At 42.9% G+C, this 19,167-nt stretch overlaps 1 protein-coding gene across 1 annotated transcript in view; it reads right to left on the reverse strand.

Annotated features, from left to right (window-relative positions):
• TRIM2 (tripartite motif containing 2) overlaps positions 1 to 19,167 on the reverse strand; it is a 102,953-nt gene that overhangs the window by 45,957 nt on the left and 37,829 nt on the right. The window contains 3 exon segments of the mRNA XM_070474738.1: positions 5,131 to 5,220; positions 5,222 to 5,369; positions 10,296 to 10,480. Coding sequence (XP_070330839.1) covers positions 5,131 to 5,220; positions 5,222 to 5,369; positions 10,296 to 10,429 — 372 coding nt within the window. The 5' untranslated portion in view covers positions 10,430 to 10,480.

A 19,167-nucleotide genomic window follows, 5' to 3' on the forward strand; every position in this document is an offset into this window, starting at 1 on the left:
CTTAAACCTAGAAAATTTCCTGAGTATAGATATGACTTTATCTTATACATTTAATAAAGTTTCCACTTTCAATATTTTGTAAATAGTCTAATTTTTCTATTTTCTTTGGTTAAATAATTATAAGCTTTTTAGAAAGATTTGAAGTCTCTTTATAACATGTTACTAATGTAATTTTAGTTCATTGTGGTGTAGCAACTTGTTCTACACAATGAGAAAATAAAATAATTTTTTAAAGTGACTTATATGATCAATTTGAATTGCTCAAATTCTCACCATCTAAATAGCTTGTTCAACAGATTTTAGTATATGCCTTTTTATTTGTGGGGGTATATTCTAAAGGGGTTTCCCAGGTGGTGCCAAAGGTAAAGAACACGCCTGCCAATGCAGGAGACAAAAAAGACGTGGGTTTGATTCCTGGGTATGGAAGATCCCTTGGAGTAGGAAATGGCAACCCACTCCAGTATTCTTGCCTGGAAAATTCCATGGACAAAGGACCCTGGCAGGCTACAGTCCATGGGAACTCAAAGAGTCAGACACAACTGAGCACAAACACACACAGAGATTGTCAAGTAAAAGACTACTCTTTTCTCTGAAATTTGTCCTTTCTTCTCCAAATCCACTAATGCTCTTCTTGTTCTGTTATCATCTCTCATTTGGACAACTCAGTATCAAACAGAATTGGTGCTGCAGCCTCCAGTCTCTGCTACTCTGTTTCTCCACAACGCCACTAACATACCTGCCTCCTGTTTAAAAGGCTTGAATGCTTCCTCACTGCCTACCAAGTGTAGGTCAAACCTTTCCTTGATGACACCCCTAGCCCATCACAGTTTTCTCCAGGCTCACCCTGTATTCTGGGGCCCACCAGTGTTCCACCACACAGGCGCATCACCATGCTCCAGTTGTGCTGAGCTGGGAGCTCGTCCTGAATTCCACGACACTCCTGGCGTTCCTTAGTGATGTAATCTTTTTAGCTATCATTATTTATCTTTCCACACGATTGTCTTTTACACCCCAAATTTGGACCCATGTCTACAGCAGTCTTCTAATATTTCTAAAACTGTGCTTCTCTATCAAGTCAGATCTCCAGAAAGTTCCATGCCTGGACTATACTTTAAGGAAACTCTTGTATGTGATAGAGACACCTTCTCAGACTAGTATTTAGAATGTGGGCCCCAGGAGGAGACAGCCTTAGCATTCACTAAAAGCTGTGGTTATAAGAAGGCATCCTTCAAGTTCCCTTTACAAAACGTACATGGTAATGCTCCCATGGAGTACAGTGCACAGAAAATCTATAGTTATTGGTAGCCTGGTATGCTTTCAATTAGATAATTAAAAATGTAATACACAATGTCTCTCTTGTTTTGGCTACCAAAAAACTCAGGATGCTATTTGCTCTGAGTCTAGCATTTATGATGTGTCAACTAGCTGTGTGACTTAAACTGGTCAATTCTCAGTTTCTTTATCTATAAAACAAAAGTAACCAATACCTACTTTACACAGAGAAATGTGTGAGAAATCAGGCATGCTGTCTGGTCACTTGTTAAAAATATGGACTATAGGCTTCTGAGAAACTGAACACTAAAATGCACAGTGGTTGGACCAGATAAAAATGGAACTCTGATCCACAATCTTCTCAAGAAACCAACCTCTGTATCTCCAAGGAAATAACCCACACCAACTCCTGTATCCTCAAGGAAACAACCCACACCAACCCCTGTGTCCACAAGGAAACAACCCAACACCAACCCTGTATTCTCAAGGAAACAACCCACAACAGCCCCTGTGTCCACAAGGAAACAACCCACACCAATCCGTGTCCACAAGGAAACAACCCACACCAACCCTGTGTCCACAAGGAAACAACCCAACATCAACCCTGTATTCTCAAGGAAACAACCCACAACAGCCCCTGTGTCCACAAGGAAACAACCCACACCAGTCTGTGTCCACAAGGAAACAACCCACACCAACCCCTGTGTCCACAAGGAAACAACCCAATACCAACCCTGTATCCTCAAGGAAACAACCACACCAACCTCTGTGTCCTCAAGGCAACAACCCACACCAACCCCGGTGTCCTCAAGGCAACAACCCACACCAACCCCTGTATCCACAGGGAAACAACCCACACCAACCCCTGTATCCACAAGGAAACAACTCACACCAACCCCTGTGTCCTCAAGGAAACAGCCCACACCAACCCCTGTATCCTCAAGGAAACACCTCAGACCAACCCCTGTATCCACAAGGAAACAACCCACACCAACCCCCATGTCCACAAGGAAACAACCGACACCAACCCCTGTATCCTCAAGGAAACACCTCAGACCAACCCCTGTGTCCACAAGGAAACACCTCAGATCAACCCCTGTATCCACAAGGAAACACCTCAGATCAACCCCTGTATCCACAAGGAAACAATCCACACCAACCCGTGTCCACAAGGAAACGCCTCAGACCAACCCCTGTGTCCACAAGGAAACACCTCAGATCAACCCCTGTGTCCACAAGGAAACAACCCACACCAACCCCCATGTCCACAAGGAAACAGCCAACACCAACCCCTGTATCCTCAAGGAAACACCTCAGAGCAACCCTTGTATCCTCAAGGAAACACCTCAGACCAACCCCTGTATCCTCAAGGAAACACCTCAGACCAACCCCTGTGTCCTCAAGGAAACACCTCAGATCAACCCCTGTATCCACAAGGAAACAACCCACACAAACCCGTGTCCACAAGGAAATGCCTCAGACCAACCCCTGTTGTCCACAAGGAAACACCTCAGATCAACCCCTGTGTCCACAAGGAACAACCCACACCAACCCCCATGTCCACAAGGAAACAGCCGACACCAACCCTTGTGTCCTCAAGGAAACACCTCAGACCAACCCCTGTATCCACAAGGAAACAACCCACACCAACCCCTGTGTCCACAGGGAAACAACTCACACCAACCCCTGTGTCCACAGGAAAACAACCCAGGAAGCCAGCCTTCTATAAGTCACACTGCTTCTCTGGCAATAATCCAAAAAGCTAAATGATAACTTCTGCAACGACTGGCCCCCAAAGGCTAGGAGTTATAAGCGACAGCTTCTGTAATTTTTGTCTCTGCTTTCACCTGAGGACCACCGGGAGAAAGTCACGTCTGCGCCCCTGCGCAGTCACATGGAATGCCCCCTTCTCATCAGCCTGCCTCCCGCCTCCCCGGCAGCCACTCCCCACCAGGGCGTACTGAAGCCGCCTGCTATTTCCAGAGAGCGTTGGTCTGCGTGGCTCTGAGAGAACACACGCTTGGTCGTGCTGAGTGAGCAGCCTTTGCTTTCCTCTGGCAGGCCTCTCTTGGCCCGTCCGCTTTCGCCCGTGGGACGCCGCGCTCGGTGCCAGCGGGATGCGGAGCCCGGCCTCCCCCGCGGGGAGCTCACTTTCTAGGGAGAGCCGGCAAACACACAGATGGGGCGGGCAGCACGCTGAGGATGTCATGGCGGCAGTGCAGACCGCGCTGAGGTGGCGGGCAGCTGGGCGTCCGCGGCGGCCTGCCTCAGCCGGCGGGCAGACAGGACTGCTCTGTGTAGGCGAGATCTGAGCTGCGGCACAGAGGATGAGAATAAGCTGGCCACAAACAGGGGCAAAGAGCATTCCAGGCATAGAGGATCTGAGAACAGTGAGGGCCCAAGGTGGGAAACCACTCGGCAGGTTCCAGGAGGCCAGCGAGACCGAGGCACAGCGGGAAGAGAGTGGCATGAGAGGCAAAGGAACAATTATTAGCTATGGCTAATAGCTATTGCTTTAGCAACCTCCTGTTGCCTTAGCTGCAGTTTCAAACACTTGAAAGAAAACTTATCTATCCATCTATTTATTTGGCTGCCCCAGGGCTTAGCTGTGGCACTTGGGAGCGCCCATCTCTGTTGCAGCATGTGGAATCTTCTTTTTTAGTTGTAGCGTGTGGGACCGTGAATTGAACCCGGAGCCCTCTGCATTGGGAGCTCAGAGTCGTAGCTGTCTGACCACCGTGGACGTCCCAGTTTCACACACTTTGAAGTGGTCACTATGTTTTTGAAAAGTGAAATAAGTCATTGTGTATGTGTGTTAGTTGCTCAGTTGTGTCTGACACTCTGTGACCCCATGGACTGTAGCCTGCCAGACTCCTCTGGCTATAGGATTTCTCCAGGACAGAATACTGGAGCGGGTTGCCAGTCCCTTCTCTAGGGGATCTTCCCAACCCAGGGACTGAATCCACATCTGCGACATCTCAGGCAGATTCTTTACTGTTTATTGTCTGAGTCACCAGTGAAGCCACCATTAATTAGAAATAATTTTAATAGCTAATATTTATCAAGAGCTTACTATTTTCTAGGACTTAAATATTTAATTCTCTACTTAATCCTGTATGGTAGACTACTATTACTTTCTACCGATGAGGAAGTGGAACAGAGAGTTTAGTAAATCTATCAAAGCTTTGCCAAAGCTGACATAGGAAATGAATTGCACAGCAGGATTTGAACCGGGTGGTTCCACTCCAAAGCTGGCCATAAGCTACTGTGCAGTGCTGCCTCTTCAGGCTACACAGCTCCTGCGACTCCTCTTCTGATGGAACATACAGGTCCTCCTGACTTTGTAACAGTTACTATGCTTGCTGGTAGCAGGAAACAAACTGGACTCTAGTCTATAATCTCCTATCAGGGATTCACATAACTTCAGATTATTTATGATTAAGTAACAGGATCTAATGGAGCATGAGAAAAATTTCCCTCACAAGAAAAATAAAACACTGAAATAAACATTCTAATAATCATTCTCAGTTTGCAGAATTTATCTACTATTTAATCTCTACCATAATTTATAACACAGATGTTTCTGTGGGTCAAAGTATGCCCAGCTGGCAAATAGTTGTGATTTTGCCCTCCTGGGGGAAGCCAACAATTAGTGCAAGGAGAACACAATTAATTATTATTTAAATAAATTTGGTCAGAGAAAGGAAGCAGGCAAAATAATCTGAGGATGGTAGAGGCATTGTTAACCACTCGTTTTTCAGGCGGAGTCCTGTTCAGGGTTGATACCCTCTGATTGCCCCAAGCCTCCCCCATCAAGCGGCCCCTCAGTCGGGACTGCACCCGCAGGGCCTCACTTACATTCCCATCGTGGTTTGGGCACGACAGCGGCTTCCCTGCAGCCACGGCAGTGACGGTCTCCAGAATGGAGGACTCCTCGGCGCTGCTGCCTTGGAGATCGCTGCAGCACGTCCATCAGGTTGGTGATGAAGAAGTTGTTCTGCAGCGCGGCCACCCCCTTCTCGGGCAGGATGGAGGTCTGGCGGCACACGGGGCAGGAGAGGGTTAAGCTGTGGGCGGGGATGTAGTTCTGCAGGCACCTGTCGGGGCAGAAGCGGGCTGTCAGCACAGTAGGGCTCTGCAGGCTCTACGAGGCTGCTCTGAGTAAGCTTCTGTTGTGGTCTCCTTCGCTAGAAAAAGTGCATCTCTGAAGTCAGTGGGTCACATTACATTGGACTGGTCAGCCATCTGGACAAATGATGCTCAAGGAAAATCTCATTGACTCCAGTATTCTTGCCTGGGAAATCCCATGAACAGAGGAGCCTGGTAGGCTACAGTCTGTGGGGTCACAAAGAGTCGGACATGACTGAGAAACTGCAGTTTAGTTTAGTTAGGTACTGTCTCCAAGAGCTTTGCACACAAGCAAAGTATCGTCCATGGTGGGCATCACTGGCCTCACCAGGGAGCTTGGAAAAAATGCAGACTCAAACTCACAGGGCCCACTCCAGGTCTGATGAATCAGACTCCCAGGCAATCTGTATGCCCATTTGAGATTAAGAAGCATTGGCCTAGAGTACCTGGTATGGCATTCACAAATTTGTGGAATTTTACACAAATTGGGAGAAACATGTCACTTTTTGTTCTTGTTAGCATTGAAACTCTTTACACACAAGATCATAAGCAGACTTCAGATATCAAAAACATCAAAGTGGAAACGCTGTGTTTGAAATGGGGATGCGACACACCATCTCTTCTTACTTCTCCTTAAGAGCCATCAATTTCATTCACTTAATCAGCAAAGAAAGAAAGAAAGAGAGCACCAAGTCGTGTCCGACTCTTGTGATCCCATGAACCTGCCAGGAGCTTGCCAGGTTCCTCCGTCCATGGGATTCTCCAAGCAAGAATACTGGAGTGGGTTGCCATTTCCTTTTCCAGGGGATCTTCCTGACCCAGGAATGAAACCAGGTCTCCCGCAATGCAGGCAGAAGCTTTACTGACTGAGCTATGCTGGATAAACAATGACGGACCCACACACTTCTCACTAAATATAAAGTATAGTGGGTCCTTGAACAATGTGGGAATCAGGGGCGCTGACCCTCAGTGCAGTGGAAAATCCAAAAATCCACCCATGACTCAGAGCCAACCTTTCAATTAGCCGGTTCCTAGACATCCAGGGTTTATACCTGCAGATTCAACCAACCACAGGTCTTGTCATTCTGCAGTATTAACTACTATTAACTACTGAAAACAATCTGCAAATGATAAACTCATGCAGTTCATGTGTTGTTTGAGGGTCAACTGTACTTCCAACAATCCAGTGATCACTTTTAAATGTATGAAGAAACACAGGCGGAGAGAGGATAGGCTACTTGCCCAAGGGACTTACATGTCCAAACCCAGGCAATCTGGCACCAGATTCTTAGCTTGCCATAACTACTATGTTTCCCAGCTTCTATGACAAATAGAATTTGAAAACCTCTTATTTCTCCCCATTTCTCTTATTTTGCAGATGGGGAAACTGACATCAAGGAGGTTAACTGATTTTCCCTATGTCACATAGGGATTCCTAGGAGGCCCAAATGATAAAGAACCTGCCTGCCCATAAGACATAAGGATGTAGGTACGATCCCTGGGTTGGGAAGATCCCCTGGAGAAGGAAGTGGCAACCCACTCCAGTATTCCTGCCTGGAGAATCCCATGGACAGAGGAGCCTGGCGAGCTACAGTCTGTGGGGCTGCCGAGTCAGATATGATGGAAGTGACTTAGCACACACGCACACATGTCACATAAGTAGATAGCACTGAATTAATATCAGGAATGAAGTAACTTCTGCTAAGGTCACCAGCAACACTGAAATCTAACACACATTTTTCAGTTCTGTCATTCATCAAGCTTGTCTACTCCCCCACTCCCCGCTCCTTTTTTATCTTTCCTTGCCTTATGATACCACACTCACCTGGTTCTCCTTCTGCCTGCTATGTCTTTCCTACTGAGAGTCAGTATACTCTGGACTTAATCGAGGCTGATCATAAGGCCTCTTCTCTCCCTGGGGTATTATATTATATTATACTACATAACAATAAGCATAACACTCTCATATATACGTTTCCTCCCATGGATGTCTCCTCTGAGCCCCATGTCTCTCTCCTCTGGCAGAGAGACAAGCCAAGAGTACACCAAATGCTCTCTTGCATCTCTTCTTAGAGATCTCACAGGTCCTAAAACTCCATGTGTCCAAAAGCAAACCCACGATCTTCCCACACTCTTTGTCCTCCTTCTCAGCAGTAAACTGCTTTCATCTAAGCAAACCCAAACCAGGAGTGGTTCTTAAAACAGTAAGAATTCCCTTACTTGTCTTCATTGTTCATATCCAACCCATCACCAAAGCCTGAAAATATCTTGCCAGGCTTCCCAGGTCTCTTCATCTGTATCATACCACCCTTGCTCAGATTTCTGCAGTCACCCTACCCCTGGTATACTGTCATCCATCTTGTATTCCCCTCATCCTTCTCCATATTATAACCAGAGTGGTCCTCCCCAAATGTAAAGTTTAATCTCCTCCCCTCATATCTAAGATGAAACCCTTCCATGGCTTCCACTGTTCTTATAGGCGAGATAAGAATCCACACGTGATAATGTGGATTGCGAACCCATGTGATCTGGCTTCTACATTTTTCTGTCTTCCTCTAATTTGCTACACATCTGTCACCCTAGCCTTATTTAAGTTCTTCCCAAGTGTCATGGTCCCTCTCACTCTATACCTCTGCAACATACCTGAAATTCTTCTCTTCTGCTTACTCCCCCTTTGCTAAACTAATTTTTCTTCATCCTTGGGATTTTTGCCTAATCATCGCTTCTGCATGGAAGCCTTCTGCATTAGAGCCACTTGTCCTATTATATGGTTGCCTGTGTACTTCTGGTCCATGGCCATTGTGACTGGTTTAATTTCCTATTAATCTGAGTGAATAGGTGACTAATGACTGGCTGCTTCTCTTGGCTGGAAGCTTCATAAAGCCAGGGACTGAGTCTGCATCCTCCATGCCCCACTGATGGCATTCTGGAAGAAATGAGAAGAAGCGAATGGCTGTCCACCGAGCAGCCAGCCTTTGTGCCCGGCAAGAGGCAGAGACAATGGTCCTGGGTTTCCTCTCCTCCGGCAGAGAGACGAGCCGTGAATTTTTGTCTCTCACTTAGGGAAAGTTGCCAACACCTTGCAAAGGAAATCAGTTCGGTGCACATGGTGCTCGAACTTTCACGTGGCGTTCCCTAGGGACTTGCTTTGGCTGGCTCTTGAAAACCTCCAGCACTAGCTATTGGATGCAGCGTGGAAGTGGCCTGGGCTAGACCTGAAAGACAGCGCAAGAGGAACAGCCAGGGCAGTCCAGAAGTGCTGCTTCTCACTGGTCAGCACAAGCGAACGGGAACCAGACACCAGCCTGAGCAGACACGAACCCCGGCGGCTCTGCCAGGCTCAAGCCAAGTGGCTCTCAGCGGTGAGTGCAGAGAGTGCCCAGCTATATCGATTCCTGAATGTCAAATATGACCTTTCCACGTGAGTCCAGGGACATGTGCAGTTAGCAGGCAGTCATGTTTTAGCCATGTCCATTGAGTCAGGGAGAAAAATCACTCTCCTTGTTGCCATTCTGGAATATGAATTACAAAGTACTCAGTACTTATAATTATATTCATAATTATAAAATTAGGAATAAAGTACAAACTTTCGGTGCCCTATATACTACCGCTTAAAACAAACAAAAAACTGTACATGCACAACAACAACCCAAAACAAAGAAAGCAAAACAGAACACCACAACCACCAGTAACAAATCCACTTTCTCATCCATCCGTCACCACCAAGGCTGTGGCTATCCTATTGTAATTGAGACTTTCCAAAGTAAATCAACTCAAAGCATGTTCAGGGAGACAACAAGTGTACATTAAACTGGATGGCAAATGCAATTAGCATTGATTTGAAGTCACTGAAAACAACAATTTTCTGTTCTATGATAGGAGGTAGAAAATTTTAACTATGTGTATTAAATAATAAAAGAAAATGTACTTACTAAATGCTATAACACATAATTAACATTTGTTAAGAAAAATATGCCAACTTACTAGGAAAATACTAAAATTGGATCACAGATAAACTAATTACCAACAACATTTTTTATGCCTAATTGCTGATGGGGTAAGTTGAACATGAGGGTAAAAATATATTTTGAAAACTGGTTAACTCAGTGGAAAAAACTATTCAAGAAAGAATATTCAGGTAATTTACAGTTATTTCTCTCTCTCACACACACACACACACACACACACACACACACAGATGTTTCTTCATCTGAAACATCATCACGTTCAAATACACCATTAGTGTGTGTCTTCTGAAGTATCTCTGGAAGAAAACTCCCTCCTTTGAACTAACCCCTCATATACGCATGTATATTACCTGATTTGTTATGCAGGAGAAAATGATACATTTTTAATTATGTAAATATAAACTCTTCACTCAGTTGTGTCTGACTCTTTGCGACCCCATGGACTGTAGCCCACCAGGCTCCTCTGTCCATGTAATTCTCCAGGCAAGAATATTGGAGAGCGTTGCCATTCCCTTCTCTAGGGGATCTTCCCAACTAAGGGATCAAACCCAGGTTTCCCACACTGTGGGCAGATTCTTTACCATCTGAGAACCTGGGAAGACTTTTAATTGGCCCTCATCAAAGATTCTCTATGAGGGCAAAAATGGTTTCACCAAGAACAAAGGGAAAAGTTTTAAAAACCTGAATCTTAAAATATTTAATGCTCCATCTCCCGTGGAAATAAATCAGTAGCTATTGGATTGCTTCCTCCCGCTTGTAGTTCCTTGAAAGTAAATTCTTTGCAACTCATGATTACGTTTCTAGATGTCTATCAGAAGCACAAAAGACTTATCATCTCCCATAGGTAACTGCAGAATTCTGGACCGCACAGAATTGGTTGTAGGAAGTCAGTCTGTGAAACCCCCTTCTCCGAGCACAGAGGCTTACCTCTCGCAGAAAGTGTGCAGACAGGGGAGAACCTTGGGATTCTTGTACCTCTCCAGGCATATACTGCAAATCAGAAACTGCTTGTCAATCTGGCGCACCACAGGACTGGGGATGCTGGTGGCTTCACTGGCCATCCTAGACCACTGACATGGGGGGCCGGCTGTCTTTGACCCTGCACGCTGCTGCTGTCAGACAGAAAGACCAAAATGGAGACACATGTAGTAATCTGCAAACACAGATCAACCACTGCTTTACCTGCTGGGGCACTGTGCTCTGAATGCGGGTAGGATTCCATGTTGTGACCCTGGCGTAGCCAACTGGCAGCGTTACAGAGGGTGTACAGTGAGGGGCCTGTTTTTTAAAATAAATAATCATCAACAAAATAAAATATTAAGATAATTAAAAATAATCAATAAAATCATCATATGTTCACTTGGCAAACAAAAAAGTTAGAATAAGGTAGCTTGCTGGGAGATTCACAGATATGGAGAACAAACCAGTGGTTACCAGTGAGGGGAGAGATGGGGAGACATATCGATACAGTGATGGGGGAGTGCAGGGTACAAACTATTGAGGGAAAGACAGGCTCAGGGATGAAATGTAGCCAATATTTTGTAATCGCTGTACATGGAAAGTAACCTTTAAAAGTTGTATCAAAAATTAAATTGCTACAAGAAAAAAAAGAGGCATCTTGCTGGATTTCAAAGCAGGGGCAGCTGAAGGGATAGATACTCACATAGCTCTGCCTTTTCACACCTTCAGCCTCGATGATATCTGAATATATATGTATAGTCTTATTAAAATATAGTCTATTATAGTCTGTATTAAATAGAATAGTCTTATTAGGATAGAATGTGTTTTCTCAATTATTATACTTGAAGGGGGTCAAAATATGCCACATCCAAATAAGCCACTTTGACATAAGGATTATTTTGAGCTGAAGTCAACTGAGAAATAGCAGATGAGGAAGAGCTCTCTCCCTCTGCCATCTGTCGACACAGGCCGGGCACCATTCCCATTCGTAAAGGTGCACCGCTCTTCAACACCAGGAAGAGAAGGAGACTCTCAATCACCAGAGTGGAGTGTGCGCAAACTTGACTAAACATCCCTTACCCACTGTGCACATCCTGGTCACCTTCCCACAGTTTACCGTCCCTAGAGGTCCAAACTTTTCCTTCGTCTAGCCAATTCTCCAGTTTGTGGTCCTTTACTGAAATAGTGTATAAACTCTTGGGTCTAACCACTTCTTCTATTCTATGAAGCTCCTATCAACGTAAAATTTAAAATATTAAATCAATAAAGTTCAACAAAACATATTTTATCTTGAAAAAATGAAATATCAGTAAAATGTGTATATCTTTTTTGTCTGCTATCTATCTTTTGCCACTTTAATTCACAGGCTTCAGGTATGAACTTAAGTGTATAGAAGAAAAATGGTTCCTTCCCTATATACTATTAATATGCAGGAATGGAATAATTAGAAATTTTCAGTGAAAACTTTGTATGTAGTTCAGACCATTTTCTTTAGAACTAAAGGTTTATAGTCTTCATACTAATATGTATTTGTCATGAAGTGGGGACAAAGGCTAGAGGCAATCTCTATTATTTTAAGCAATATCTGTTGGTGTTCATGTGTGGGTATCTGAGGGACTGGTGAAGTGAATTAATCCAGAGGAGGTTTCAAATGTGAGAGTTCAGGTCAGCAAAAGAGAATTGGAAGAGGGTAACAAAGAAAGCAGAGGGTTATGAAAGAATATGGGAAGGAAAAATTATAACATGGAACACAACTCCATTTATCACCTTAAAGAATTTCTGGTTTCTGTCCCAAAGAGGTGAAACAAGGCTGAGCTAAAATTCATTTACTAATTGTCTAATATTTGCGAAGGTGTCCACAGTTCCCGCCCCAAATCCCAATAGAAATGCTTTATTCAAAAAAAATGTATGACCCTAGGTGGGAGGAAGGGAAGTATTCATGGATTGTTTAAACTGAGGTTCAGTTAGGAAGTTTGCCAGAATGCCAAACCCATGATCTTTTCACCCTTTAAACCACTATAACTCTCCTAGACTTGGGTTTTCAGAAGGCTGTGCTATGGAAGCTTGATTTACATACAACATTTTAACTTGATCCAGGACCTGTGTTCACAGAATCAACAATTTCACACTTTCTAAAAGAAACGTTATTTTCCAAGTACAAATGGTGTTTCTTCTTTTTCTCCACTAAATCACCAACTTTTAAAAAAGTATGTCAACTTTCCCGCAGAAATATATTGGAGTACAGATACAAACATGACACACCCATTTTCCAACTCTATGCCTTCTAGGTAAGTTCTCTAAAGAGCATGATTAATAAATAGATTGGGCTTGTAAAAGCACCTGCTATACAAGTGTCACGTTCAAGTGGAACTCACTGCATTAGTTAAATGGTGTAGGTGTGACAGATCTAATTAGCCAGCATTATCTGCTAGACTTTCATAGAATGAAAGTACCAGGGTAGAGAGTGATACCCATTGACTGAATTAAATGCAGCTCTTTTCTCAGGAGCTCAAAGTGTTAGCACATCATCGACTTTTCTTTGACTGCATCCCTAAGATATCCCTAAGAATGGGGAAGGGATGGATTTGACTGGCTTTAAGATAAGGAAACGAAAGCTGAGGGTTTAAATGACTTGTCCAAGGTCATCTAGTAAAATCAGTGAATCAGAAAGCTCAGATTTCAAGTTTTCTGCCTTATCTGATAAGTTAATGTTACCTAATTGTAAGCAAGTTTAACATTTGACTAGGGTGTGTGTGTGTGATTTATAAAGATTATAGACTTCTCACTTCAGCAGCACTTACACTGGAACAATACAGAAGATTGGTTTAGTCCCTGAGCAAGAATGACATACCAAGCATTCCATATATATATTTTTTAAATCATACTATATGGCTGATTCATGTTGAGGTTTGACAGGAAACAACAAAATTCTGTAAAGCAATTATCATTCAATTAAAAAATAAATAGGACTTCCCTGCTGGTCCAAGGGTTAAGATTTTAGGCTCCCAATGCAGGGGGCCCAGGTTCAATCCTTGGTCAGGGAACTAGATCCCACATGTCGCAACTAAAGATTCCACGTGTGGCAACTAAGACTCAGCGTAGCCAAATAAATTAAAATTTTTTAAATAAATAAATAATAAAAATAATAAATAAATTAATAAAATTTTAAAAATCATACTAAACTTTTCAGTTAAAATCAGTTAAAAAGAATTTTATTTTGAATAGCTTTTGAAAATGTTCTCGTTGAAATGGAGTAGGTTCAAATGGCCCTTGCCCCCCACCATCATGTCCTCTGCCTGCCTTTTGCCTGTGGAAAACTTTAGTCAAAGAATAAGCTTAATCAGAGAAGTGAGACAAGCTGAAACAAAGGGAAACAGTCAAAGGAGACTAAATAATAATAATGCAGTCATCAAGCACAGGCAAGCCAAATAGCATATTCTTTGAAATAATCAGTCATGCTGAGTACTGAGGTAAGCAGAGAGAAAACATCAAACTGGATATTACTCTTTTTTTAACCTTAAACTTTCAATTTTGGCAAGAAGAAAACATTTGTTCTAATCAAACGATCATATGCTGACTAAATGACATTTCCTGAGCAGACATTTTTATTCTCCAAAGAGGAAATAAAAAACATTTCATTCTAATTTTCACTCTAATTCCACGATAATTACTGTAGTGGGTGAGAGGAAGTCTTTGTCAGTATTGTTAATCTATATGGTACATTAAGTTTACTCATTAGCAGTAATTTGAAATCATGACAACGTCACAATCTGTCACAAGTGACCTGTTGAAGACTTCTGGATTTTCAGGACTCCCAGAATCAACACAAGAGGTTTCCAGCCCCCCAAGAGCTCCAAACCAAGACTTTGCCAAGATAATGATCATTCCCTGAAGATAACTGGCTAGCCACAGAAGAAAGAAATTGGACTGCTCCTGGAGGGAGAACGTGCTTAGAAACACGGAGGCACAAAATGTGCTTGTAAGCATTGTGTGAAGCGTTCCAACCATCCGAATATGCCACAGGAATGTCCACGGAACATCTGACAGCCTTTCTCCATCAGAGCATCTGGGCACAACCGCAGATTCTGTTCCCCTTTGATTAGAAAAGCTGTAGGTACTTACTGGGCTTCCCCAGTAATCTACCTGCAATGCAGGAGCCACGGGAGACACAGCTTCAGTCCCTGGGTCAGGAAGATCGCCTGGAGGAGGACACAGCAAGTCACTCCAGTATTCTTGCCTGAAAAACCCCACGGACAGAGGAGCCTGGCGGACTACAGGCTGTAGCGTCCCATGGAGTTGGACACGACTGAACTGACTTAGCATGCACGCGTGCAAATACTTATCTAGATGCTCAGCTACTCTCCTTTCCCCTTCTTGGTTTCTGAACTGTCTGAGATCCTTCTTACACACATAACCAGCAGAAATTAAGAGCATGGTAATAAAAATCAGAATATAGAACTACTCTTTGGCTGGGGGTCCACAAGACACACATGAAAATACCTGGCTGTTTTCGGTCTCTGCGGGAGCCAACATGCTTCAGGATGCAGTGACTAGCAGTGTCTGTTCACAAGAGGCCGGCAGAGAGGCGATGATACAGAAGAGAGGGCAGAGCGAGCCATGTTAAAGCCACACCAACAGCCAACATTAGTGTGGCATTGAAGTGAGCCAGCTGGGAGAGCTCTAGTGTGGGGAGACCAGCTGAGGGTCCTTGCCGGTGGAAAACCAACAGTACTGCTTACAGCGGGGCTCGCGCCCCACTCAGATCTTTGCTTTATATCCCCATCTCATTCTGCCCACTCTGTTTAAAATTGATACTTGCCCCAATCTCCTAGCACTTATCATCCCTGCCCTTGCTCCGCTTTTCTCCCTAGCACTGGTCCCTTTCCAATACAGGCTGCGATGTATTTATTGTGAATATTGCCTCCTCCCCACCCCATCCCTACACTACGACATAAGGTTCACAAAGGCAGGGATTTTTATCTGATTGCTCTGAAGTAGTCCCAGCACCCAGAACTGTGCCTGGTACATAGTACACACGTTAAAAAAACACTTTTTAGTTCGTATTGGGGTATAGCCAATCAAGATGTTGTGACAGTCTCTGGTGGACAGCAGAGGGACTCAGCCATACACATATATGTATCCATCACTCCCATCCAGGCTGCCACATACCCCTGAGCAGAGGTCCATATGCTGCACAGTAGGCCTTTGCTGGTCATCCATTTTAAATGCAGCAGTGTGTACATGTCCATCCAAACTCCCTAACGATCCTTTCTCCCATCCTCCCCCCAGCAAGTTAGTTCTCTAAGTCTATGAGTTTCAACACATTTTTGTAGGTGGACTGAATGGAAGTGTAACATGGGAACAGACTCAGTCCCAGCAGCAGAAAAGAGCAGCACTTGCTAAATTATAAGATGAAGAGCATGGTTATTACCAGGCATTTGAACATTTTCACTTGAAATCAGATATTACCTGCCTTCCCATATAAGTCTAATGCTTAGCAACATATGCCATGATCCAGAAGCTAAATATTTAGTGACATATTTGAACACTCTTACAAATGCAGGAAAAGAAATTGAGAACTACCAAAGACACATATGCATGGAAATAAAAAAAAATCTAAGAAGGTTGACACATAAATTCCATATTAGTGGGGACTTGCCAACTAAACACAGCTTGTGTGGGTAAAAACAATGTAACCATCAGATAACAAAATCCTTGGGCATAGAAAAATCCTGCCCCAGCATTTCCTTCCCCACATCATCTCTGGTATTTTGCCTGATTCACTTTCTCAAATCTACAACTTGGTGGAAATTACAACCAAATGGAAAAGAAGAATTTGATAGGAGGAGATGAAATGAAAGAAAAATGCCTGCATCCACAATTCCAAAGTTGAAACCATGTCTCCCACTCCAAATTATACCACTGAGATCAGAAAACTATCCAAACCCTTTATTGCTGACGGTAGAGTGATAAAGAGTAGGGAGAGAGGATGGAGGAGAAAAAACAGACTGCAAACATCTTCTGGAGAAAGGGAGATTGGTGAAAGCTTGTTTGGCTGGTCTAAGAAACATGGTTGGAAACAGGTCAAGAATCCTTTGCAAAATCAAATTTTAACATGTCATTTGTGGGTAAGCGGCAGCATATTTGATTATATGTCATCCTAAAGGCACTAGATTCCATTTCCATTGTTTAATTTTATGGCATTCCTGGATTATGGCTTCTCTTTGTGGAACTTAATTTATTTATTAGTATAGCTACTTTTTTTTTAATGCTTCTTGGACCAACGACAATGGTGCAGATGTGCTTAAATTAACTTCCCAAGAAGTTAGAAGTCTTCTTTTACATTTATAGGAAGGAACTCTTGAACCACTGGGATTATCTGTAAACTCACAGTAAACTACCTTTTACCTTCCAGAGCAGGTGGAACCTGGAGCTCAAGGTACAGATTAAAATACAATTCAAAAAACAAGGTATTTTTAATGTTTCAAATTTATGAGCATATTATCATCCACTTGCAATGAAATCTGCATTGTTACTGAGGACTCAACTAGAGGAAAGAAAAGAGGACAATCCTCAGTGAAATTAAAACAGGGTGACCTATTTCCAGTTCAATCAAGCCTCTATCCCAAATGGGCCATTTTGTAAATTAGAAAAGCCAGATGCAATATCTTTCTTGACGGGAGGAATGTGAGTGTGCATGGAGGCGGGGCAGGGGGCCTGAGGAAGCCATCCGCTTCAACTTCTGTCTCCAGGGAGGCATGTGCCCAAGCTTTCCAAAGGGTTCTCCTTCCCAGGGTCAGATGTATGACAGCTCCCCTAGACTGCTGAGCTTGATCATATGGAAGCTGATTTTTAAGCCAAGCCCCCAACTTGTGATATGATAGTTATACCTGTTTCCTCTGCCTCTTTCTTCAGTTTGCCAACATTTGCCATTGCCTTTTTCATGAAAGTATGCACCTTCCATAGTCAGTTCTTAAGATCTGCTTTGGGTTTTCTAAGTTCCAGAAGGCTGGGTCTGTGTGATGGGGAGTGTTAAGTGGTCAGGCTAATTGACATTCATCTGACAGTGCCCTGGGACAGTCAGGGTGAGTGGGGTCTCCTCTCCCCACATCCATCACCTTGCCAAGTCTCTTCCCTTGCTTTCCTTGGGGACTACACAAAGAGGCTGAATATTCTGGGAAAAGGCAGAGGGCAGCCAGGGCTCTAAGCCCCAGGAGGTGGGCGAGATTAGCGAGAAAGGGGAAGAGAAATCTATTCTACATCGGAACTTCAAAAGACACAGGCGTGTATAGCAGCAATATGTTTCTCCCCCCTGGAAGCATATTATTTAAATCTGTTGTTGATTAGAACAAATGTTTGCTTTAACTAATAAGTTTCTGAATAATAATAAAAACACTTAGAAGAATGGAAGCCATTGAGAATATGAAGGCAGAGAGGGTAAAGTAGAAAAGGGGAGACTGGCATGTAAAAAGCAGGAATGAATATCTCCTCCAATGATGTTATTTGAATAATTATATTGGGTTTCTTTTTCTCAGTATTTGTGTCTAATCTGAATCTGCAAATTCTTCGAGGAAGCCTGATCTGGTCAATTCTGATAAACTGCATAATAGTAATATTCAAAGAACCCTAATAGAGAGCAGATCCTATAAATCTACACTACAATTCTTATATAAGTAATAAAGGGACACAGATAGTATTAGAGATTTTTTTTTTGAAAAGTAATCACAGGTGTGTGCAAATGAGAATTTTACCACAATTAGAAGTAACTCAGTCACATTTTTTAAAAGAAAAAAAAAATGACAGTAAAAAATTTATGGCAATTTTTTAAGTTTGGAAGTATTTCTCTCCTATACATCTCAATAATACACATAAATATTTGGCTGACGTCTTAGTTTTATCAGAGAGGTAATGAAAAAAAAGCACAGGGAGTCTTAAAAATTAAGCTTAGTTAAAAAAATGGCTACATATTTAGGATTTTTTTCTACTTAATAAGGATAGGTAAAAGCAAGTCATGAGTTTGGAGAAATTAATGTCTAAAGAAATCGAAGTGAAGGACATTTTTACTTTAGTAAGACAAAGAATGAGTATTTTTTTTACCCCATTTCACAAGCAACAAAATTACTCAACTTTTGTTATCATATAAATAAAAAAATTAAGTCATCCCAAGATTATAACATTAACTGGTAAAAACATGTCCAGATTTTGTTCTCCATTGAAAAATGTGTGCGTTATATATACACAGTTCTCTTGTCTCTTGAAACAGCACATTCTACCAGAGAAGACTTTAACCTTCATCAGTGTTTTACCCTTTCCAATGCCGGCCCCTCGTGTCTTCCTGGGAGAAAACTGGAAAGAAACACTTGGAGGTTTAGGAAAGGCCACTATTCACGTCTTTGCAACAGAAAGCCGCTTTCTCGAACCACAGCACACATGAAACTTCTCACTGTGTGCTTGCTCTGGAGGGGCGTGCATTATTTAACACCACCGTGGGCTAGGAGGGATGCCGCTAAAGCACCTGTCCAAAAATACTGAAAGGCACCAGGAAATAGGTTCACAGTAGGCAGGAGTGAATCCTAGTACTTAAGAAATTGATTCAAGAATCTGGGCAAACAAATGGCTTTCCTTACATAGTCTGATTAAAACAAAGCCGAGAACAAAAACCGCTCACAATTTACTCATGAGGAATAAAACTACTATAAGATGATCTAAACCAAAGAATTGAACTAATAATTTTTAAAATGCCTCATTCTGAATCTATGAACCTGTTCCTTAAAGCTGATAGTGAAACCATCTTTTCTTAAGACAGAAATATCATTTTACCTTTGGGTTCAGAAATCTA

The sequence above is a fragment of the Odocoileus virginianus genome, chromosome 12 (genome assembly GCF_023699985.2).
Source record: "Odocoileus virginianus isolate 20LAN1187 ecotype Illinois chromosome 12, Ovbor_1.2, whole genome shotgun sequence".
In the NCBI taxonomy this organism is placed as follows: domain Eukaryota; kingdom Metazoa; phylum Chordata; class Mammalia; order Artiodactyla; family Cervidae; genus Odocoileus; species Odocoileus virginianus.